At 37.1% G+C, this 25563-nt stretch overlaps 1 protein-coding gene and 1 long non-coding RNA gene across 4 annotated transcripts in view; one reads left to right on the forward strand and one right to left on the reverse strand.

The window, feature by feature from the left end:
* The window catches only part of GRM5 (glutamate metabotropic receptor 5), a 543390-nt gene that overhangs the window by 513214 nt on the left and 4613 nt on the right, over positions 1 to 25563 (forward strand). The window contains exon 8 of one of the 3 annotated variants that reach the window (XM_077113320.1): positions 10564 to 10659. The exons of the other annotated variants lie outside the window; for them this stretch is intronic. Within the exon in view, the coding sequence (XP_076969435.1) occupies positions 10564 to 10659 (96 nt within the window). The remainder of the gene's footprint in view (positions 1 to 10563; positions 10660 to 25563) is intronic. 3 annotated transcript variants of the gene reach the window in all.
* Positions 1 to 25563, reverse strand: part of LOC143644390 (uncharacterized) — a 205198-nt gene that overhangs the window by 177525 nt on the left and 2110 nt on the right. The window lies entirely within an intron of this gene.

The raw sequence follows: 25563 nt of genomic DNA on the forward strand, positions 1-25563 counted from the left end.
GTTTTCAGCTTCATCATGATTTCTGTGTCCTCTAATCATTTGTTTATGGTAGTCATGTTCATTATCACCATTAGATTCTAAGCTCCTTGAATTCAGAGATTAAGATATGTTTTCTTGATGGCAGCTATAGAACCAAGCACTGTGCTAGCTATACTAAAATGTCACAATATATGTCTGAGTCTATGATTTACAATCAGAAAGAGACTTAGTCTTGAATTTCGGCCTCTGTGATTATCAGATACAGCATCATGGGCAAGTTTCAAACACTCTCTGAGCTATAGTTTTCTTCTAAATAATGTCATCCAATACATTAACCCAGGATTGTGAGAATGTTTATTTGGGACAATGTATAAAAAAATTCGTAGCCTGGCATATTGTTTTCTCTTTCTCCTTCTCTTCTTTCTTCTTTGACTTACCTTTGATTTTTTTATAATTGAATTTTATTTTCCATTTCTATCATTGATTGGTAATTTGGATTATTTTCTTTAATCCAATATTTTAGAGTACATGCTTTATGATTCAACAACTCAAAATCATGTCCTGGCTTTTCTCTTTTCTAACTGTGTGACTTTGAACAAGTTACCTAATCACTCTATACATTGATTGCTTTATCTGCAAAATGAGGATAAATCCAAGTAAAATATCAATCCTGTGAGCTCTTTTATTGCTCTGTATTAATCATACCAGAAATTTTTAAAAAGAGAAGTTATTTAGTTACCCAGAATCATGTAGATAGCAAGTGCTTTTGCTGGGAAGTCAAACCCATGCAACTTAACTCCAAAGCTAGTTCTCTTAATTATCATTTAAGCTTATCATACCCTGTCATTATAGAATCCTGTATTTCCAGATCACAACTCAACCCCTAGTTCAGTACCTGTTACTTAGCAAGTGCTTAAGAAACACTGGTGAATTGACTGAAGAAAAGATCTTCTTAGCATAATTTTTAAAAAATGTTTCTTTGGATTCCTCCTTATGAAACTAAAACAATTCCACTTTCCATTTATTGTGATAGACTTTGGGCAATGTGAAAATGTACTTAGAATTGGCAAAGCTGGCAAATCCATCTGTTGTAATTATGTATAATTATAATAAGCCATAAAACAAAATATCCTCAACTCAGAAGAATCATAATTTTCTTTATTAAAATGATACCATGAAGACAGTGTGATAAAGAACAGAAGGGAAGTATAAAGACAGTTCTCAGTCATAGACTTGTGATTTCAGAAGTGGAGATGCTTCTTTCGAAGTACATAGCATGACTTCACAAACCCAGCACTTGCCAGGACTCTACCTCCAACTCCTGGGAAGGTGCAATTACTGCAGTTAGGATGCCTCCCTTCTCTTAACTTCCTCTCCCCCTGGCAAAAATACAGGGATCAGGAATATCCAACTTCCTACTTGCACCCCTACCAGGACTTCTCAAGATCAAGTGATATACAAACCTGAGAGAAATGAGAACTAAGCTTCTTTGTGGAATTTGGCAACACTTTTTATTTGATCTTCAGTAATTCAGAGACAGCAGAATGGAGAAAAGGAGGGAAAGTTTTGCGTGTGTGTTATGGGGCTGGATTACTTAAAACAGCAACAAAGGGGAAGAACGAGGACTTAGAGGAAGAAAGGAAGGTGGCAAATGGAACAAACTTATTGAGATAAGAACTGTTGGACAAACTGCTGTGTACAACAAACAGGAAAGGCCACAGACATGTACTTCCTTGCCTTCAATAAACAGGCTTGCTTTTGCCATTTCACTGCCTTATTCATGCAAAAAGTATTTGAGTCCCTGCCATCCATTGGGCCCTAAGCTTAGTGCCTGTGAAAAGAACAGACATAATCCTGCCCTTGGGAAGTTTATAGCCAGTGAGAAAATCAGACAAACTAGTAAGTAAATGAATATTTAATTACCGTCTGTAATAAGTGTTATGAGGGATAAGAATAGGGCTGTATTAGAGAGTAACAGGGGAGACAGGCTAAGATAAAGTAAAGATAAAAGTAGAGAGGACAGTATCATCAGTCTCCATAGCATTTTCAAACCCAACCTCAGTCACAGCAGCATTAGTTAGGGTATGAAGACAGATAAAAAAACCAAAGGCCCGTTAACCCACAAGATTTCACTGAGATTATACTGGTCACATTGCAGATGAGGACTCATGGTTTGATAAATATTAAGAACTTTTGGAGAAAACATAACAAAATATTTTATATCAGTAATATCTGGAGAAAACCTGCCTGGTTACAGAATTTATTAGTACAGAAAATAATGACAGGTATGGAAGTAACATTATTTAGCACCTATTAGATCAAGCATTTTATATAAATTATCTTACTTGATTGTCAGTATTTCCATTTTGCTGATGGGGAAATTTTAACATGGGATGCCTAAGTACCTCTACTAGCATAACACATCTAGTTCAGGATTCACTGTTGGGGTGGGACAGATCCAGGTTTTGTGAGGCCTAAAGCTTGTACAATTCAGAAGCCCCTATTTAAGAAAAGGAATACAAAATATGAGCACAAAAAGAATACAAAAATAGGAATAAGGTCATGCAAGGCACTGCTGCAAGTGAGGGGTCCCTCATCCTTTACCAGTTTCAGGGTCTCTCTCCTTATGTAGGGGCTTGGTTCCATCAGACCCCAAGCTGAGACAATCACGTTGCCACTGCACATTGTTATCAAGGTCAGTGCAAAGAGGGATCAGGTTTACCATGCAGTAGGGTAGGAAGGGCTCAGGAAAGAGCAGGGCCAAGGCCGAGGATATCATAAATAAATAAATAAATAAATAAATAAACAAACAAACAAACAAAATGAAAGGGTTTGGAGAAACAGCTCAGTAGCCTATGCCCCTTGGGCTATTTAAAGACTGAACCAAACCCAACATGCCTACATGTCTGTAGCCAACATTTAGTTAGAAGCTAATTACAAATATCCTCACTTGTAAAATAAAGCTAATAATAGTACCTACTTTCATAGGGCTGTTGTGCTGATTGCTGTGATGACTTAGAATGGTGTCTGGCAAATATTCTGAGTGTTTTGTAAATGGTGAGTCGTATTATCATTATAATCCAGCTTGATTTGACTCCAAAGATTTTCCAGTTGTTTATGCACAAAAATGCAAGGAATAATCCCAACAGGAAAACTGCTGCTCTGTCTTTAGAGAAAATAAGTTAGCTATTTGGTGTGAGAGTTCTCCAGTCCTATGATAGAAGCCAGCAAATTTTAATTAACGCTTTACTGAAATGTTTCTTTAGGATGATCTTGTTGTCCTATGGAGATCCTCCTGGTCAACATTTTGTTCTTCCCTGAAAAATTTTCCCTACTGGAATGCTCTGAAAACTTGCAAAGCACCTTAGAATTGGTTTAAATATTTTTATCTTCCTGGGTTTATATTGATTGTGAAACCAGTAACAATGTTGAAGGAAATTACAAAATGAACAGGCAATGACTTAGGATAATTCATCTATGAAAACAAGTTCTCGTCACAAATGGGTTTAAAATACATCCTTTGGGAATTCTCTGGAAACCAAATGAAAGGCTTCACTCAATACAAAATTCAACACATTTCCATAATGTTGCTATGTTGTAATTTATTAAACTATTCTCCAGTGGTTTGTTTGTTCTAGCTTTGCTTTGTTTTTGCCATTTTCTACAATACTGAAGGGAAAAATATTTGTCTAGCCACCTTTGAGCTTCTTTTGAATTATTTCCTTAGAAATAATTCTTATGAATAGAACTACTGGGTCAGTTTAGTTTATTCTTTAAATTTTAATTGTATTTTTGCATTGTTTCCCCACCTGTCAACTTCTACTTCCCATCTATTTTATAGAGCACGAAGCAATATATTTCCTGACAGCTTTTCAAATACTTTTGCAACTTATGTTAATTTCTGACATTCTTTTCTGGGGCTATTAATCATGCCTAATTTTTGTTTTTAATCTGAAATCTGAAAAAATCAACTTGACATTTCAAGTCTGGACAAAAACCATTTTTCAGTGTATGGAGACCACAAAATCTTCTGGAACACTCAGTAAACCATTTTGACATATTTACTTACAAGTGCATAAATGCCTGAGAATGCAGCTGAAGTAGGGAATTATTTTTCAATACCATTTTGTAATATGGAATTATTTTAGATTTGACTTCCTTATTCTCTTCCTCTAAACTGAAGATCCAGAAGGACTTTCCTTCTGCCTTTAACTAGAATTATCCTCTGATCAATTTGTCTTGGAAGATTGAATTGGGCTTCCCTTAAGCTCTCTTTGTAATACTTTAGAGGCGTTGACAAATTCTTCCACCTTTTCCCTGTTGTCAGTTCTTCTCAGCCATGCTCTTTTTACTGTCTTCAGTTTTTTTGGCATATTCCTCTTTGGGTAGACTCAAGTCAAAAGAAGGGCAGTCTGTTTATATGTTAGCAGGGGACCTGGAGGGTGATTTATTCCACTCGGCTGTTATGTAGTCAAATTTGACCTTTAAAAAAATAAGTTTATATTGTGCTCAAAGCCTAGCTCCACTAAAGGTACACTGTTTCCTTCATGTATGACCTTTCTGGTGTCTCAAATGTGTTATATCAAGTTATTTAAATAGGCTTTTGTTTTGTTTTGTTTTGTTTGTTTAGTATAAGATAAAGAAACAAGTGAGGTGTTAATAAAAGAGCGGGAATCGTGGAGATAAAGTACCTGGTTTCAAGTCCCAGTTCTGTAACTTATTACGTTTGGGGTCTTGGCCAGGTTAATGAAGTTTTCTGAAGCAGTTTCTTATCTGAAGGCTGGGGATAATAATAATTACATTAAAGAGTTGGTTGAGATAATTAAATGGTATAAGAGAGTTTTTACTATTGTGAGTGCTATTTAAGTATATATTAACGTTATATCACAGCTTCTTCCTTGACTTTACCACTGTCAGGATTTCAAATAAGTATGATCCTAAAGGGTATGAGGCAATAAATCTGGAAATTAAAATGCAATGTGGTATGACGGTGGCTCAGTGGCAGAGTTCCCACCTGCCATGCCGGAGACTCGGGTTCGTTCACAGTGCCTGCCCATGGAAAAAAAAAAAAGCAATGTGATATACTCTACCTCAAACATTTTCTCAGAGATATTTCTAAATTAGAAATTGCATTTCTGGGTGATTGCTAAAGATAGAACTTGTGGGCAGATGTTCTGTCCAAACTTTGCCTGGAGTCTAAAAGTTGATGTCTAGGCTGGCATTTCAGGAACCATTGTGGAAAAGGGTTGATAAACCGAGCCAAAGAAGAAGTAGAGATGACCAGAACAAACCAAAACTGAAATCTAAAGTCAGAATCATTTTTCCAAAGCCAGGGAGACAAAGGGAAAGGGAAAGCTAAGAAGTAAAAACTGACTCCAAGAACTGCTATCATTGGGCTCAAATAGGATAGTGCCTGAAAGATAATTCCAGGACCACTTTTATATGGTTCTGTAACCAACAAGGTAAAGGATAAATACATGACACTGAGCTTTTACTTTTTATTTCTCTCTTTCTTTATTTTCTTGACATCTTCTTAGTACAGTGATATTAAAGATAATTTGAGGAAATCTTTGGCAAATACATGCAGGCTATGATACTTCTGCAAGCAAAGATCTTTATTTAAGTGCTTGTAGGGCTTAAGTGCTCAAAGTTGTGATATCTTCCATCGTGCAATCAGTTTGAGTAAACAGCTCTAAGCTTATAAGAAGGGGTGATTGCTACAATCAGCATAGCTTCCAGTAAATGAACACTGGTGTTTGGATCATAGTTATGAGGGCCAATTGTCCAGACTTTTTCTAAGTACTGATTTCTGAGAAAACAATTGTTTGTTTTACTAGGTCTATCTCCCTCTTATTTTCTGTAAAAAGCCCAACTCTGTGAAGACTATCCCACTTCTCATATACGTTACAAATAGGAACAATAATACAATAACTAGGCAAAACTAAAGTATTTATCAGTAACTTGCTTCTTTAGGATATGTGCACATTTATTTTATAAAACTCTAAACCTAAGTAAGTGCTGTGAACAACTTTAGAAATTCTTAGGAATTCAGCCTCAGTACAGAAGTAATGAAACCAAATATAGCAGGTAGGACAATTTAGGCATCAGGGTGTCTAAAACCTAATTAAAAGTACCTTAAATGATAATGAAATTAATTTCACTTGAACCTAAACCAAAATTCTGAGGTTAACGAGGCTCTAGAGTCATTCATTCACTGACTTAGAGATATCATCAAGGACCTTCATTCTTTTAGACTCTCCACTCCACCATTTTTGTTTTTGGAATGTTGGTTCAGCTCTTCTCATGTCTGCAAAATGGTTGTACAATTGTCAGGTATCACATCCAGACATAAAACACTTCATAGCAATAAGGTATTATGTTTTCCAGTATCTTCTTGCTAAGTCATTCTTGGAAATGCAACAGAAGACTCCTTCTCATGACCATTGGCTGTAACTGATAAGCAACATGGAGCTGCCATTATCATCTTAACCTAATCAATATCTACCTGCTGGAGGTACGGATAGGAGAGCTTGACAGGAAGCATGTGGTTAAGTGAAGAGGTGTGACTACTTGTTAAATGAATATCTGACAGGTCATTCCACTTGGTTTCAGTGATTCTCTGCTTGCCAATCATTTTACCTATTTCGTGTCTACTCCATAAATTTCCTTCCCAAAGTGGTTATTTCACTTTACCTGTCCTACTTTCTCAAACCTCAAATTCCACATGTTATTCTTTCACTGATTTTCATTCTGACTTCATCGAGACAGATTGAGAGATCTGTCATTTAGCATGAGCTTGCCAACATTTTCTCCTTTCTAACAAAAAAATTTGTTCATAACTTGTTTCTCCTTTTATCCATTTTTTATTCATGCATTCATACATTCATTCAACAAATAGTATCACCTATAATGAGCTAGGTAAAAACTGTCCAAAATCCTCATAGAGCTTACATTCTACTGTAAATGGGGGCAACACAGCCAGTTAGTAAAATATAAACTATGTTGGATAATTTATTCTGATAAAAGTAGGACATGGTAAGAGGAAGAGTGGGGTAAGAGCTGCATTTGTACATAGGGTAGTCATGCCAAACTGTATTGAAGAAAGGGATATTTGGGCAAAGATTTGAGAGAGGTATATTTGTGGAGGAAAGCAGTGCAGCCAGGGGAACTAGCCAAAGAAACACATGACAGCGAAAGGATGCCTAGGGACTTCAAGAACAGGAAGATTAGTGTGGCTGATCAGAGCAGACAAGGGAGAAAAGAATAAATTATGGGGTGGGGGAAGTAATGGAGGGGGAGAGATCATGCAGAACTTTTTAAACCATTATAAGACATCTGTATTTTACTCAGAGAAAGGGGTAACAAAGTTTTGAGAGAGAAGTGACATGAAACGGTTTATGTTTGGTAAATTTATTCTGGTTGCTATGTGACAGTTAACTGGTTTGGATCAATTGGGGACTGGCAAGGATAAACAGTATTAGGCTAGGAACAGAACCAGTTAGAAAGTTATTGCAATGTTCAAGGTAAGAGATGATGATGGATTGGACCACAGGGGCAAATAGAGGAGGTGGTGAGAAATCAAATTCTGGGATGTTGTGGAGGTGAAACCTATCGATCTGCTGACTGTTCAATTATGAAGTTTGGGTGAAAAAGTGTGATCCTCTCTCCTTTTCTTTTACAATCATTTTATCTCAAAACTCCCTATTAACTATCCCTTTCCTCAAACATTTTTAACCTTTTCCCCTCTTCCCTGGTCTCCTAATCAGTCTATAAATTTGCTTCAGTTTGTACTTACTCAAAACAAAACAAAATAAGCAATAACATTTTGAAGATTTCATAACACCTCAAGATTCCTTTCCATCTCATGTATTCATTCATGCATGCAGGCACTCACAGAAGATACGTTGCATACGTCCAGGGTTTATACACATTGGTCATGTTTTATCTCTAGTCTTCAAGGGCTATGGTCAAGCTCAGCCTTGAAATTCTTCCTTCTAATCTGCAGTTTTAGTATGGAAAGTTAGCCTTTAAGGGGTTTCCTGTGACATTCAGAATGCCTTGTCCTATAGCAACTTCAAGCATCCCCCATTCAGTAACTTTACTTTTTATGCACCTCAAATGCTAAGAAAGACTCTGAAAAGCTTAAATTATTCTTAATTGACAGTTTTATATTTCTGAAATAAATAACATTAAAAAGAATTGTGCATCTGCAGCAGAGACTATTAAAGCATTATTTGTTACTTTGAGCAGCACATTATTGGTGAATGGAATAATGAATAAGTGAATGAATGAAAATATGTTCTATTCAAGTATCTGGTTAACATAATTAGCTGTAATTTATAAAACTGTAGTCATGCAAGAAGGATCCTATCTGAAAACAAAACTGAGCTTTCCAATCTGTATTAAAGGCATGTTTACCTTGTTTTGAAGGGCTTCTGGAAAGTGCTAAAAGAAATCTAAGATACCCTTTGCTTTGTTGGAATATATTTTATTTGTGAAAACTTACACTAGCAGAGGTTGGTAGGGTTGACATGAAATGGGTTTTGATAGAATTAGATGTTTAGGATCTATTTCATAAACAGGGGTCATCTGGCAGTTTGTGTGTGTGCATGTGTCTGTGTGTATGTGTGTGTGAGAGTGAGAGAAAGAGAGAGAAGAATAAACAGTGACATTTATGTATATTAAGAGTACAGGGGTCCTGACTATCTATGAAAGATTTCATTGATTAACTGGCTATTAGTCTAACAGCAAATATTCAAAAGTAATTTAAGGACCTCTTGGTAACGAACCAAATGACCGTTAATAATTCTATTGATCAATTAAAACTGCAAAGCAGTATTCTGGTTGTAAGACCCAGTCCACAAACAGGCACAAAATAATTTCTGTTGAGATGTGGAGTGTTATTTAAGGATTGTTTCTTCACTGGGGATTCTCTCTGAAAGGTGTTTGGTGAAATAAAGACTACTCTATCTGGCTTAATCTGATGCTTTACATGCTTTGACAAAGTCTAAGTTTTTGTCCTCTTTTCTTTATGGCTAGACTAAAGTTATGTGTGTATGTGCAGTCTCCCTCCCTTCTTTCTCCCTCGAGACTGTGAGTTCCATGAGGCTGACAATTTAATTATGAAGGGAGGGTATATGGCCTATGGATTATTTATCTATATATCTCCCATACATAACCTTTTGCCTGGAACTTAATAGATACTTAACTGATGTCCACTGAAAAAATAAATCCATGACATCCATGTAGCTTGATGTAATGAGCCATTTGAATTCAAATACTAAACACTTAGCAACTTAGAATATGAAAAAAAAAGCAGAAGGCCTCTACTTTAAGACAAATAATAATTTTCATTTTTATTTTATTTTGTTTTATTTTATATTAATTTTGAGATAGTGGGAAAAGAGCCTTAGAATAATGTGACCTTTATGAAGGTAAATAAGTCTTATGATAGTAACTCACTATATCATTGCCTGTTGAATATTGGGAACATGGATGAAATAGTATCATATCAGCTTCTAGTTTTAGAAGGAAAAAAAGGTAATAAACCGTAAGATTCTAAGACCCCTGCAAGCTCTAACAGCAGTTAATCTCGACTAGCCTGTGACTGGTCAAGTCAGTTGAGTAAGGCTCATTTTCCTCATTTGATGAATAGGGATAGCAGTGCCTTCTTTACCTACTCCACTAACTTTGATGGGTGAGTAAAAGATGTTATTTCTGTGAAAGCAACTTGGCTTGAACTGTCATTCAAATATAAGGGCTCAACATGATGTACTAGCAGACTAGTGTTGGGAACCTCATAATTTATTTCAGGTGAAGCATGTGGGACTTTCCAGAAGTGATGCATTGCAAATTCTGATACAAAAGCTGTCTAAGCCCTCTACAACTTAGGCACAACGCTTGCTATGTAAACCTCCCATTTCCACAGTGTCTATTTTATTATTCAGACATGGTAGGCCTCAGTGAAGGATTGCAAGTGGTAAGAAGTATTTAAAAAAAAATTGATAATGAAAGGCAATACATTATAATGGTTAGAAGTATGAGTTAGGAATTTAGACTCCATGCATTCAAATCCCAGTCCCAGCACTTACTATGTGTCCTTGTTCTACTTCATCTTTATAATCTTAGGTTTCTTCTTCACTGAAATGGAAATAATAATAGTGGTGCCTCTGTTACAGAGTTGCTGTCAGGATTAAATTTAGGTAAAGTTCTAGTACAATGCCTGGCATATGGTAAACGCTAGATAAATTCTACTTGGTTGAACCGCCTCTGTTTCTTAGATGTTAGGAATTGCATATCCTTTATCATTGCCCATTAAATGTGATGAATTCACAAAGTAATAGGCAATGCCAAAGGGTAGACTGCATTTGGTCTAACCAAGGACTAATAAAATCATCCTCAAGGTTATCCAAATACCATCACAGTCATTTAACGAGTATTACAGTCAACGATTGTCTTGAAAAGCAGGAGGCCCTATCTTGGCCTGGAGTGGCCCTCTCTGTAGCCATGGCTGTTCCCCAGCCTGGCAGTGAAGCACACAATCATGTCTTTCTGTTTGCTCCTGTCCTTGTTCATGCTCACCAGGTACAAAGACAGGAGATTGGCCCAGCACAAATCGGAAATAGAGTGTTTCACCCCAAAAGGGAGTATGGGGAATGGTGGGAGAGCAACAATGAGCAGGTAAGCAAACTGTGAGTGGCCTGAGGTGGTGTGAAATAAATGTATGTAAGCTAAAGGAACAGGCGGCTCCCTGGTCCAGGTGTGCATCCCATACAGTATGTCCAGTCTGGGCCACCACTGGTTTTCTGTGTACGTTTGATTTGCGAAATCCATGCCATCCTCGTGTGAAGTGATGGGAGCCTCCTGTCCCAGCTGCTGCTGTTCATCAGCGCTGCGTGCTTTGCATGTCTGAAGGCTAAGCTCACAGTCAGTTCTCTCCTGGATTTCACGTATTGATCAAATGGTTTTGGAGTTTGCAAAGTGGGAAAGATTGGAGGAAGTTCACATTCCAGGACTAGCCAATCATTTAGTACAACAAATGCAAAGGCTTAAGACTGGTTTTGAGGGAAGGACCACAAGTGAGGGAAAACCCCAGCCCCTGATCCCAAACGAGCATGAGAATTAATCTTTCTTTACCCATAACATCATGTTGCAGCCAAGGGCAAATGCCCTGCCAGACCGGTGGACTGCAAAGGCAAGAGGCTTCTCCTGAACTGAAATGGGGCAGTTAATCTTCCTATAGCTACCTTAGATTTTTGCAGCTCCTTTACTTACTTCTGATTGTTCTGAACATTCCCTATTGCCTTGCTCTGCATGTTCGTTCATACTAGGCACTCCCAACTGAGTTATACACAGTAAACCGGGATGTTTGGAGCTATAAGCATCGACTGAGCTGTGTTGCATGAAATGAACATGCTTTATTGCATGGTACTAGGTTTCAAGAAAAGGGCTCTGGAGATAAAGATTGGCATTAAAAAGAGGTAGAAGCCTGGAAGAGGCTTGAGCTGGGGGATCACTCAATATGAATTAATAGCCCACTTCTAATTTGTTGTGGCATTTCCCAATCCATCTGTGTTACAAAAGTGTGGAAAGGAAGCTCTTGCAAATTAGCCTGGGACAGAGGATAGAGAAATCCAGGAGGTAGAGTGTGTATTTATGTGTATGCATGTGCTAAGAGCAGAGCTTGAAACACAGCTGCATAGCAAGAATCCTGTTGAATTTTCACCTTCAGACATTATGTTTGCTTCCTCAGTGGTGGGGTCCTTCTGGTTTCCAAAATAATGACTCACTTTTTCCAAGGGTTACTGTATTGTGCAACTTCTGGTGGATCATTCACATTGCAATATGAGAGAATGGTGCCTGGAGCAGTAATTCACAGCAACCCTGACCAAACGCTTGGCTGATTTGGTCCATGGATCCCAGAGATGAGACAATGTAATTGTGTACATGTACAGACATGTATACACATTGGTATATCGGGTGCTTTATGCCCACAATCTCTTTATTCAGCTATCTTTGGATTTCACTGGGTCAGGAAAAAAATCTCTGTGGATAATTTGCAGATGTAACTTAACAGACTGATATTGGGGGTCCTGGCTTCCTTCCATTTAGATATGGCAAAGTGGTAACATTCTGGCCATTGAAAATAAGGCAGATACCATCAGAGTTGGTTGGACAAAGTGGATGTGAAGGAATCAAGTGAGGGAATAGTGGATCTGTCCAAAATGACTTCTCCTCTGGGGCAGTTGTCTCTGACTGGAGTTCCCAAATCTGGCAAAGTTGGCTGCCTAGCATACCTACTGGAGCAAATTTAGGGAGATACAGCCTAGGAATCTGTTCATAAACTGATATTTTGGAATAATTCAGTAATCTAGGAAATGACATGTAACTGTTCACAGCAAACATTAGATTTCAGTTCTGGCATCCAATATTCTGTGGAGTGTTTAATCAATTATTGAAACTCTCAGCTCTGATCATCCCAGAGTTTAGATTTGCCCAGGATTGGCTTGATTAAGAATGGGAGGAGGGGGAAAAGTGGAAGGTGGAACACAGAAGTTCATGGGACCCCAGATCAAAGAGACCAAGCTTCCCCGAGTCAAGTCTGTACTGTAATGGTCACCCCCTTGAGACATGAATATGACCATTCTGAGAATGGTCCACATTTCTCTAGGACTAAGGCATTCCTGAAACAACCAGGTACCTTTTACCCTTTGTTTCCTCACTTAGTTGGACAGAGCCAAGGTCATGAGAAGGCTTACTGCATCCTGGAAGGGCAGAGGGGAATAGTGCATGTTGTGGCAAAGACAGTTCTATTTGAGTGGCCACCACACAGCCAAGTAGTTAATAGGAAACACATGGTCTTCTCCTCTTACTTTCTCTTCCTTCCCGTTGATCTGGGATTAAATGAAAACTGACATAGCAGGGGAAGGAATCTCTCTGGGGAGAGAGCTTTCCCTTAGGGAGGGAAAAAGGCCTGGAGCTATCAAAGGGAGAGGCCCAAATTCCTGAAGCCTTCCTATCTTTTTTCCAATATCATACATGTTCCTATAAACATGACCATACACGTGCACACACACACACACACACACACACACACACACACACACACATACTGACATTTAAATCCAGCAGAAATAAGTTAAGAATGAGCATTTAAGGGAAAAGATGTCAGAGAAGAGACAACTGCAGTATAAACCATTTCTAAGGAAGAGGGTTGGAGTAGTAAATCCCAATTTTCTTCTGGAATCTAATGGAAGAGCTGGGATTTTCTTTTAGTATCAGCAGGTAAAGCGCCTCTTTCTTCTCCTCTCCCCTCTTTCATTCCATTTGCTTCCGACAATCATAGGTAAGCATCACAATGAAAATCTTGAAAATGTCTGGGCTGTTTCCATGACCATTGCTGAACGACTCCCCCCAAGGACAGACTGAAGGAAGATCAAACTACCGCAAAAAACTAGGCGTGTCACCCAGCCTCTCATTTGCCCTGGATATAACCCTGAGTTTGCATCTGATACGATTCTGTCAGAGCCAAATGGCCTGGTGGGGAGAGAGGCATTGTGCAATGCAGGCAGTCAGAGCAGAGAAGAACAGTTGTCCAGACCCGTGAGATTGGCAGGGGCTTAGAGACACCCCCTCACTACCTGCCTCCCTCAACCTCCATATTTGGAAAGGCTGAGAAAGGTTTATGTATCTATAGCACTCTTGCTTCCTGAAATATCGTGTTACTGTTTTCCCTTTTTGTGAACAGTTTTTTTTTTTTACTCTTTGCTTGAATATAGTGTAACAAGTCACCTTTTCATATTTTCACAGTGGACAGTCTAAGTGTGTTTCAGAGTGTCCTCCTGATGGCAGGAGAAGTGAAAGAAAGTCCTAAACAGGGAGGTGCCCTAAGATCCAGAAATTCTCTAAACCCTGTTGCCGTGTGAGTTCATACCGAGATGGTCCACCCTCAGCAATGACTAAAACCTCGACAATGACTGCTATTGTCTGCTGTCTCAGCAGGGGCGCTCTAGCAGAGCGCTTGCTGGGGTTTGTGTTCTGATGTGCTCATATTGCACCCCAAGAGGGAGAGGACCAGAGATTCAGAGACGCAAGTCTCTCTTTGACAAAGGGCCCCTTAGTCAAATGAAATAGGTAGATCTATAGCCCACCTGCAGGGTTAGAAGAAAGGAAGGTGCTAAAAGGTTATTTTATGACAAGCAGATAATTTTTATTGTTTCTATTATTTATGTGAATCCCCAATAAATTGAGAAACTGATTTTCATCTCATACATAGAGCCTCTAAGTTCAGTGGGTATGAGTGTTTAATAAAGCTTTAGAGAAACTGGTAATGGTAATATCCTAAGAGTAAACATTAAATTAACAGGATCTCAGATTTGAAATCCCAAACTGTGATGTATGAGTTAGGATGTTTTCCTTTCGTTCTTCCAATTATTTATTCTTTCATGTAGCACTCATTTAGTCAGTACCTACTATAAGCCAAGTTATTTACTAGACTCTAGATATAAGTGGATGAACAAGACATGAAAAGCTGTAGTCTCAAGGGGAGGAAATTCAGAAAACCAGATCGTTGTAATGCAGTACAGAACCCTTCTCCCACAGGACAGTAGGTTTATGTGTACTTCAGATTAATTCCTCAATTAATATCATAATCTATAGCCTATGCCAGTGGAAAAGAATTAAGAATAATAGAATCTGAATAGTAATGAATCTGAATTGAATGTTCAGAAAGAGCCAGGCATTACAATTATATGAAATTCTGGGTCCACTCCAGCAGAGGCAAGCTAGTTGAAGAGTAGTAGTCGCTTCATTCCTACACAAAGACATCCCAGAATTAGTGTTCTAATTTATATTTAGAGATGTCCTAAAAAGAAAAATTGCTACTACAAATACTAAATTATTATGTATTAGACACTATAATAAGTCCCTTCACATACGTTATGAATTAAATTCTCCCATGAACATTCTAAAGAAGGTATTTTTCATTTCTATGATACAGATAAGGAAAATGAGGCACAGGCATATTAAATGACTTATATTTAAGAGTGGCTGAGTGAAAATCCTGAAGTAAAAGAAATTTAAAATCCTTATTCTGGCATTAACCAGGGTGTGATCTGGAGCTGCCATCTTACCATTCCAGTTTCCGTTTTCTGTCAAATAAGGATAATAATAATATGGCACTTCCCCTACTATGTTGTTGCAAGGATTAAATGAGATAATACAAGTACTGCACTTACTCTATGACTGATACACAGCAAGCACTTGATAAACTTTAGTTACTATAACTGTTACCAAACAAAGGCAGTGGAGTCTTTTGCCCAATGTGCTGAAATGATGAATTCCTGAGATACCAGGGTTTCAAGGACAGAAAAAGTTTATTGCTAGGGGCAAAGCAGGAGATCAGATGACCAATGGGCCCCAAAATCTCTCTCCCTGAACTGTAGTAATTCTATAGTAATTTTACAGTACCAAAAGATGGGCAGGTTTTATGTTCATGAGCACAGTGGCCCCCAATGATGTAATTGGGGGGTGATTTAATTACTGAGAATGTGCAAAGTGACTATATACTTAGTCACAGAAGGTATGTAAGAAAATGATGGCTTTAATACGATGATGGGTGTGATTTTTAGTATTATAATGAGGTATAGGTAACTTATAAGTTAATGTCTAAGCTACTATGCATGTCAGGCAGGCCCATTTTTGTTAGATCCACCACAGTTATCAGGATAACTTTGAACTTGGGGTGGGTTAGTTCTGGGCCAACCCAAGGACCTTCAGTAATAAACATTAGGGGCTGCCTTTAGTGATCACAAGACTCTAAAATCAAAAAGCTGTATAAAGAGTACAAGTGAAGGTTAGTCACAAGATTTTTACAATCACAAGGGCAAAGATAAAGGCTATACAATCATCAGAGATCAAGGCAGGAATATCTCTATAATGATTCAGCAACCATAATCATCCCTTAAATCATAATTTCTCAGTTACATTACTATCACCCATGGTTACCTAAATTAGAAAGCTCCTTTAAATTTTCTCTTCCACTCTCCATGCTGCTTATTTTCTCTAAAATCAATTCTGGAAAAGTTAATAAAATGCAACCTAATAAGAAGAAGAAATTAATGTTAATGATATTAATTCCCCTGCTGTAAAATTCATGTTCTTCCACAGCTATATGTAAAAGCAGTCAACATTTATTGGATGCTTACATAAGCCAGACACTGTTTTAAATGCCTTACATTAAAGTATGGCATCTTATTTTATCTTTGAAAAAAGTGTATGGTTACGCCCCTATTGGAGCCCAAATTGGTCTGACTCCAGAATGCATGCCCTAACCACTGTGCTATCTGCCACCCAGGATAAAATCCCAACTCACTCACTCAGAATACAAGGTCCTCCACAGCTGGACCCTCACAACTCTTTGGCCCTCATTCCCTCTGTTTCAGCACCCTGTTCTCTGAACATTTTTTTTTACCATTCCCAGACACACTGGCCCCTTTCTACACTAATATTACACCTTAACATATGCTTTTTTTCTACCTGGAATACTCTTCCTTTCTCTGTTTATCCATCTTCTTCAACCCCTGTTCCTATTCCACCTGAACTCCTATACAGTTTTCAAACCCGACTTTAATGTCAACACCTCTTTGAAGCTTCTCTAAAAAGTCTTTAGTCTTTCTTATACCTCTTTCAGAATTCTCAAGTATTTTGTTTTTTGACTCTAGTATTGCATATTGTCTCATTGCCCATGACTTCTCACTAAACTTGAGGTTTTCAAGGGCAAGGACCAGATCTTGCTCATTGTTGTATCCTGGGTACCCAATAGTGCTATGGGTCTATTCAATCAACCAGTCAAGAACGTGCAAGGAGCACCTTTCCTTATGTAGGTGCACTGTTTCATGGGCTATTGAGCATTGAGAGAAGTATAAGATCATCTCCACTTTAAAGAAACTGACAATATTAATAAAAAAAATAAAATTTTTTTGAGGGGGGAATCTGCTAGAGTAATAATGTGTTAAAACTGTGATACAAATAATAAGGCCTTGAGGTGGCTAGAGAGGAAAGAAAGCAACAATAATGGCAGTTATAAGGTCAGGGTTCCAGACTCCTGGCAGATAATTTCACAAGATATATTCTGAAGAATATTAGGTGTAAGATGCAACATGGTCGGGGTGGGGGGAGGTTAGGAAGGGGGGACACTACATGCCACATTCCCCTCTTGAAGATGCTTAGTGAACATTAAGGTAATAGAGGCTTTCAGAAATTCTACAGAAATAAGTTTAATTTGACTCTGGAGCTATTTCTTCACAAACTACCTATTGTCATTCTTACTTTATAGACTATTTGTCAGTTAATTTTTTAAGAACATATTGATCGAAAAAGAAAGGAACAAAATGATGCATTCCGAGAAGCTTATACTAATCCTTGAAATCTTATCATAAGCAATTTCCCAGGGAAATTGTTATAAGACCAAAATATTCAGTCTAGCTAATCTTTTTGGTGGTTTGAATAGAAATTACTAGCTATATTCTAGCTAAAAATACAAATTTTTAATTCATAATTCCCTTTGTTTAATTTTCCAAAATAATCATTAATTACAAAAGTATATTCAATTTATGTGTCATTAAATTGAACAATCTTTTCTTCAGCCTGTGAAAAGCTGAAAAAGGAATAGTAACAGGAATGCCTAGATGTCACCACCCTTTCATCTAGGGTGAAAAAGAATTAGTCAAAGCCATTTGTGAAGGTTGCTGTTCTTGCCTGTGAAATGTATATTTTGTGTGTGTGTATTTGTATGTGCACACATATAGATAATCTGTTTTTATAGCTAATTCAGTGGTTTTATAAAAATGATTTGACAGCTTGAATTGCTATAAAATGGAAGGAAATCAAATAGTTTCTTATGCAACAAATGCCAAATCAAACACAGAACAGACTGTCTTGTTTCCAAATAATATACCCTAGAGAAGGAAGTGAACTCTAGAGGAATACTTTCTACTTTCAGTCCCACCTCACAATATGGGTAAAATCTTGCAATAGGGCCGATTAATTTCATTGCCATCTTCCCATTAGTTGTGACCAAAAGTTATTCAGAAAAGCTGAGTGCTCTGAAAATCTGCTTTAGTTTTTAAAGATTATTTAACCAAAAATAACCAAAAAGATTATTTATTTAAAACAATGTTTATTCATCACATTATACATGGCACAAGGCTTCATGCTGGGAATTCAAAGAAGTATGAAATAGGGTTTCTACAGCTAATAATTTTTTGCCATTATACTTTATGTGCATTCAAAATATAGACTATGCTTTTATATCACTATCTTCCCTACCCATAGAAAAACTCATGTGCTTTAATATTTAAAGATATAGCAGGGTTTAACATCTTAAATGTTTCCACCTTGGGCACACAAGTCCTTTGAATCTCTCCCAGCCTGAATTTCATAGTTTATAAAATGGTCATGATGTAATAACCATCTCCTAAATTCTTTTGAGGAATTAATATCATGTATCTGAAAACACATATACTCAGATATCAGACCTAAATACAGAAGGCAGTATAATGCAAGTGAAAAAAAAAATCAATTAACATCTGTTATTTTTTCACCCAACTGACTTCTGAAGGATCCAGGAAAGAAGCGATCACTGTCTTCTTTGCAAATTGATATAAGCAGAATATGGCATCCATGGTAAATTTTAGAAGCTATTTTAATAGCGCAGGGATACAGTGTTAAACACATGAAGCATACAAATAGGATATGACTGGAATTGACCTAGTACCTCTATCTGTGGCAAGTACTTATTTTAACCAATAAGAAAAAATAATTTTAAAAATTGCCTTCTTAAACTTGAAACCTCCTATAGACAAAAGCAGGTTGATAATGAATCTCCAATCAGGATTCAAGCCTCAAAACTCAAGTACAGTTCATACATTAGGTTTAGATTACACAAGCTTTAACTAAAGCACTTCAACTAAGATTGAAAAGAGCCTTGCCCAAACACAAAGCATTTTTCCAGTGACTGTTGTAAACATCCTGGAACACCATCTTATTCTATGATCTCTCTCTGAAATATTCCAGTCACTGCTTTGCCCTTTTTGATAAAGAGCTTTGGATTTAGTCCTCATGCTATTTTAGGCGAGGAGCTTGCCCTTTGCCATTTCCCTGGAAACTCCACAAGCTTGTGTCTTGTTAGCCTCTCGGTGCCTGTGTGCATCACTGTACTTAGCAGAGAGACAGTGTGTATGACTTTGGATTTTGGATCAGATTTGGATCAGGCAGTTTAGTTAAGTTCCATAAGCCTTAGTTTTATTATCTGTAGTATCAGTTTAATGATACTTGTATTACCAACCAAGCACTCAAGGTGGTGTAATTTCATTTATTTACCCGACACTCCCAGCCCACTCACTCTGTACCAGGGAGGTACCAGGTCAAGGACATAATCACTGCTCTTGGGGTGCTCCAGTTCTAGTGCAGGAATAGATTTAAAATAAGTAATTAAAAACACCATGTGATAAGTACTACATCAGAAAACTGTTGTAAAGCTCGTTTAAACATAATAATACAGGTGAAAATACCTTGTAAATTGTAAAGTCCTATTCAAATGGGAATTGTTACCATTCCAGGACCCTCCCCTTCTTTGCTACCAAACCCAATCTCCGGTTTTATTCAAGGTTTAAGTCAAGCTGAACTCCTCTACAAAAAGCCTTCCTGCCTGCAGCAGTTCACAGATGCAAAAGGGCAGCTTATTTTTTATTTATTTATTTGTTTGTTTTTTTCCTGTTTGCTTTATTCTTTCTTAACTAAATTGTAAACTCATATGTATAATGGTTTCTGGAAAAAAATCATTTCCGGTTTTGGCAAAAAGAAACAAACAAAAAAACCCCACCTACTTCTAATCTTAGTTGGAGCCACTCAACTAAAATTTAGAATTTAAATCTCAGGTATGAAGAGAAGTTTGGTTTTAAAGCTTGAATATTGTGACTGAACTATGGGTCAAAAGATGTATTTTAATTTTTAAAAGATAACTCTGTGATGACCCAGCAAAATGCTTATGCCCCTTTTTTATATCTCACTTTGTTAGATGTTTTCTCTTTATGAGGACTGTCACAGACATTCAGATATTTTATCATTTCCCAAGCTTTAAATCCTTGTTAAGCTCCGCTTTATTTATAAATCATTCCTTGCAATTTCATCCCTCAGTGAACAACCTTTTCTCTGAAATCATCTAAGACTGACCAGGAAATCCTTCCAGGCAGGGACAAAATGTGCTTTTTTTTTAAACAATCCTTTCCATATGAGTAACTTCCTTTCCATCCTCACTTTTATCACACTAGTTAGCATCTTAACACCCTATCTCTGCATTACTAAAATAACCTCTTAAATCTACCCTGGGTATCACTATTTTGCTTAAGTCAATCTTCTTTTATTAGTCCTTATCACCTGAAGGACTAATTAACTCAACTTTCAACTAGGATTTAATAGTTTTTGAAGTAGGACTGGTACTAGGGTCAGATGAGGTGATCAAGTCAATGGATGAAGCTGGGTGAGGATTTTAAGACTATGGCATGGTTTCTGTATTCAGATTGGTTTTCTTGAGCTGGGGAAAGAAGACCAAACACACAAAGTATGAACTAACAACATGGAATTTTTATAGTTGAAGAATAACAGAAAAGAAGCTATGAGTATCTATTTACTTAATCATTCATTGATCAAACATGTAGCTTGTAAATTAATCTAATAATTACATCTCTCTAGTCTAATACGTTCAACAGCTAATCTGTTCCAGACACTGATAAAAAGGCCAAGGTTAACTATGAATGAGTCATTTACAGAACATAAGAAAAGAGATGAAAGATCCGTGTGGACTAGAGGGGGCCAGGAAGAATGTAATAGTAGACAAATAAGTCCAAACTTCAACTTCTGATGCCTTAACTTCTACTCCATTGCACCACAATCTGGGCTATCGGTCTTATCTTGAATATCCTTTGTGGGTTCCTCCTAAACTTCTGTCACTCCTTTCCTTCATGGAAGACAATGACCATCACACTCTTCTTGCATTTCACCACAATCTACCAGTTATTCCAGGCCCAGACTCCAGTCTGTCTCCTGGGGGCAGCCTTCCCTAGCCAACTGGAAATGATTTCTCCCTCTGTGGAGTCTTGAATCCCCTGTGCTCTGTACCTTATGGCAGCGCAATGATCGGATTGTTTGTTTCCATACTCCACTGCCCTCCTTCACCCACCCTGCCCTTAATATCTTTCCACTTGCCCATCTGCTCCCTCATTTCAGGGCCCCAAGGGAAAATACAACCTCTTTCTATTAAAATTCAGTGAATAGCTCAATAACTCTCAGTCACAGTATTTCAAAAAAAAATTGAAGAATTGAAACCATTTGTGAGAATTGTCACATAAAATTTCTTACCAGTATTAGTTGAAATACCAGCATTTCCAAACAGTGCAGATTTAAGGTTTGTCCCTACAATAACACCATTCTCATTTACTGGTATTTCAAATTAAGTTAGAGAGGAAATGATAGAATTACAACTTTCAGGGTAGAGATTAAGTGTCCTACACTTAGAACAACTGTGTTTTATTGCATCAAAGCATGGTGGGGGAAGCCTGGAACTGTTGTATCATACAAATTTGAATGATTTTAGGTTTCAAGAGCCTTCATCCTCAGTGCATCCAATCATTATCCCTGTGAAAAGTAGTACTCCATCAACCTCTAATATTTGAGTAAATAACCAAAGAGAGATGTTGGGTGCTTTCTTGAACTGCAAGGTATATGATGGAGAAGTACGGAGACGCAAGGCAAGTAAGAGAAGGTATAAATCAAATGTCAACTGATCTACTTCAAATACATAGGATCTCGTCTCTAGATACCATGTGAAGCTTCTCTTCCACAGAATAAGGAGAGCTCACTTCAAAAAGAAAATGTAGGCGGGCCGCGGTGGCTCAGCGGGCAAAGTGCTTGCCTGCTATGCCGGAGGACCTCGGTTCGATTCCCGGCCCCAGCCCATGTAACAAAAACGGAGAAACAGAATACAATAAAACAAGAAAATGTTTAAAAATGTTTCCCTTTCTTCCTTCCTTCCTTCCTTCTATCCTTCCTTCCTTCCTTCCTTCTATCCTTCCTTCCTTAAAAAAAAAAAAAAAAAAAAAAAAAAAATGTAGACATTAGTGCTATCATGGAAATTGGAAATCAAGAGATGGTACTAGTCTCAATTTGCCATTTGTTAACTGTGTGATCTTAAGCAAATCACCTAATCTCATGCCCTCCCCCTCCCTACCCCACCCCCAAGATTTTCTCATCTTTGAAAGGGAGATAATAACATCAATCCTACTTACTTTTGACAATCAAAAGTGCTTTATAAAGCAGTATGCAAATGTAAGGAAGTATTGTTTTGATTATTTTGTCTGAATTAGCTAATTTAGTCCTTGAATTCATTTCCATTTACGCAAGTGTTTTTCTCTAGCCACACACACATCATCACGGTGATTTAAGTTGTTTTCATGAGTGAGCTATCTATTCATTTCTATGTATGCTGTAACAGGAAATTTATTCAGATGGTTCTGCTGTTTTCTTATACATTACAGTGTGTATCTCAGTAATTTTAAGTCAAGACATCAGGTTTTAGACATGGTTCAAAAAGAAATCTTCCCAATAATTTGGAATGTCTGTACATAAACAATACCAAATACCTCAGTATTTCTTTCTTTTTGTTTCATGAGCAGGCACCAGGAACTGAACCCGGGTCTCCGGCATGGCAGGTGAGAACTCTGCCTGCTGAGCCACCGTGGCCCACCCCCTTAGCATTTCTTTTTAAAACTATATTGCAATATTTTATAATTGAAAGCAAAGTATTCAAAGCAAAATATGCTGATAAGTTTAAGAAAATTACTAGCAATTGCCAGTCGCATAGACACACAGTGCTTCTCTAATGATATATTAAGTTTTTAATTCTTAAAATACTCTCTGTATTAGGAAGCTGATAGTCATAGTACAGCTCCCTCTTGGCTACTCTTAACTGAAAATCACAAATAAGAGAGGTTAAGTGATGAAGGTAATATTTGTTAATTTTCAGAAGATATCTTTGATTCCTCTGATGCCCCAAAACTGTGCAAGTTATGCAGGTAAATAAAAAACATAGGATATGTGTTTTCTCTTTTTTTAATTCAGTGAAATATTTTGAGAACTTTAATTGCTTATATGCCACTAATAAAACCCCAAACAAATTCTGAGAAAAAAGCAAACAGATCATCCAACATCCATTTAATATGAAAACAAGAATTCTAAATTCCAGAGATTTTTCTAGTGGGCAACCAAGTTCCCTTTTTTTTAACATTTACTTCCCAATAACGGTGTGTCACAGCAGAATGCTCTATTTCCTACAGATTTGCACAGATTAACAGAGAAATTGAAAGAGGCCATTGAGCTGAAATTCAGAATCTGCTTGAAATAAGTAAATAATTAAAGTGTCCCTTATGAAAGAGAAGAAAAATAGCAAGTATCATTTTGGCACATCTGAAATTTAAAAAACAAAACCAAACTAAATACCTAACCCTCAAATAATAAATAAATCCTTTTTTCTTTCCACTCCCCACACCACTCAACAAGCTTTCATCACTGAGAAGTTTCACTAAACATACGTACTAGTTACCAGAAAAGGAATAAACACTTCCTTTGTAATTTTTCATGATAGGTGTCAAAATCTGTGTTTTTGTATTGAATTAATGAAATATATTTTAATGAATATATACAGTACTATAATGAAAGTGAATTACATTAAAAAGATAGTTCCATAAGCCCCCCAAAATAAAACTGTATTATTACTGTTTTTTTTTAACTTAGTTTTAACAGGAAAACAACTCTATGAATTTCTAAAAAATAAAATGCTTTTCTACATTCAGTTATTAGCCCAAAAATATTATTAGCACTTATCATATGCTAGACAATGCACTGGGTAGTATGCTATAATAGGTAACCACAACTCTCTCTGCTTTCACGTCACTCAATCCAGCAGACAAGAAAAAATGTATAGCTAAGAGTTATAAGCATCTAAATGCAGGGACTATGGGAATCTAACTTTCTGGAAAATCAGGTGGTAGTGAGGAAAACTTCCTTCAAGAAGAGAAAATTAAAATCAAATTTTAAAAAGTGATTGAATAAGTATTGGTTAAACAAAAAGGAAGGAAAGAGAACAAAGGAGGAAATACAACGAAAGAGCAATGCATTAAGAGGGATAACTCAGAATTAAGTGGAGCAGATCATCCAGGAAGAGAATTCAGGGTGAGAAAAGTCAGGCCGTGGTTCAAACCCTATGGAACTCTGATATTTGTTACAGTTGTTTAGGTAAAGGAGGAACAATCAGAAAAAATGTATGGTTTTACCACCTATGTTACTGTGAACTAAATTCTCTGTTACTTAAACCAGACCTCAAAATGGAACTAAGCACATTAATTTTATTTTTCTGAAAGCCAGTATTCATTTGGAATGCAAAAGCTAAAATCCACAGGCACCTTCTCCTTACCAGACCCTTCACCTACATTATTGCATTTAGTTCCCACAACAACCTTGACCAAATGAAATATTGTTAACTTTTTATGGAAGCTTAAAGAGATTGTTCTTTTCCAATCCAAACCAGGTTTTAGGATCCTTTGTCTAGTGTCCTTTCCAGGACACCGCAGTGTCCTGTTAACTTAAGAATCCTTTTCTTTCATCAACAGCTTATTAAGATCCTGCTGTGTGCCATTGATCAAAATGTATAAGGTCTTTATCCTCAGAGAATTTGCGTTCTATTCATAGGCTAATGACCTAAGTCAGTTTGCTTGTTTTCCTTAAGAGTTCCCATTCACCTGGGAAAAAATATTCTCATAAAGAGAAATGAAGAGAGAAAATCTTTCATGATTCAAGGAAAGAAATGAAGTGTTCAGATTTGGACTGGTGTCTGTGGAGTGTCATCTGTTCATGTTCATTTCCACTGTTATTCAGATGGCCTCCACTGCCCATCCCCCTCCATAGAAAGAAGATGTCATATCTTGTGTAGAATTGATTGCTTAGGATAGTTTCTTTCTCACATGTCATCTAGAGTTGTGTTTCAATCTGTTATGTTTTGGAGCAAAGCGACATGTGATTCCAAAGGCTATAATTGTTAACTTCCAAAATTACATTCCATATTAAGCTAAAGCCATTCAAGAGACAGAAATTTTTAAAGGCAAGTATTTGGAAAATCTCCCATTTCTCTATGCTGAGACCAAGAATGTCTCTTGAATAAAGCTTAGTTGAATAAATCTAGCTTTCCTAGTTTCTAATACGTGCTTTGTAGTAAAAGGAACTTCAGTGACCTGAAAATCTACTTTCCTCTCCCTACATATTTTGTTTTTGTTTTTGTTTTTCTACTATTAGAAGAGAAAGGGAATAGTTAGCAATCATCCTCCCAATCAAATTCTATAAATACTCTAGCCCATTTCTTCTGGGTCATGTTTCAGAAGTAGTGGATTCCTGGGAAGATAGAAAGAAATGCACTGAAAACTTCAAACATAGCATGTCATATTTATGCAAAAAAAAAAACCACCTCAACCCTGAAAC

Source organism: Tamandua tetradactyla, chromosome 8 (assembly GCF_023851605.1).
Source record: "Tamandua tetradactyla isolate mTamTet1 chromosome 8, mTamTet1.pri, whole genome shotgun sequence".
NCBI classification, from domain to species: domain Eukaryota; kingdom Metazoa; phylum Chordata; class Mammalia; order Pilosa; family Myrmecophagidae; genus Tamandua; species Tamandua tetradactyla.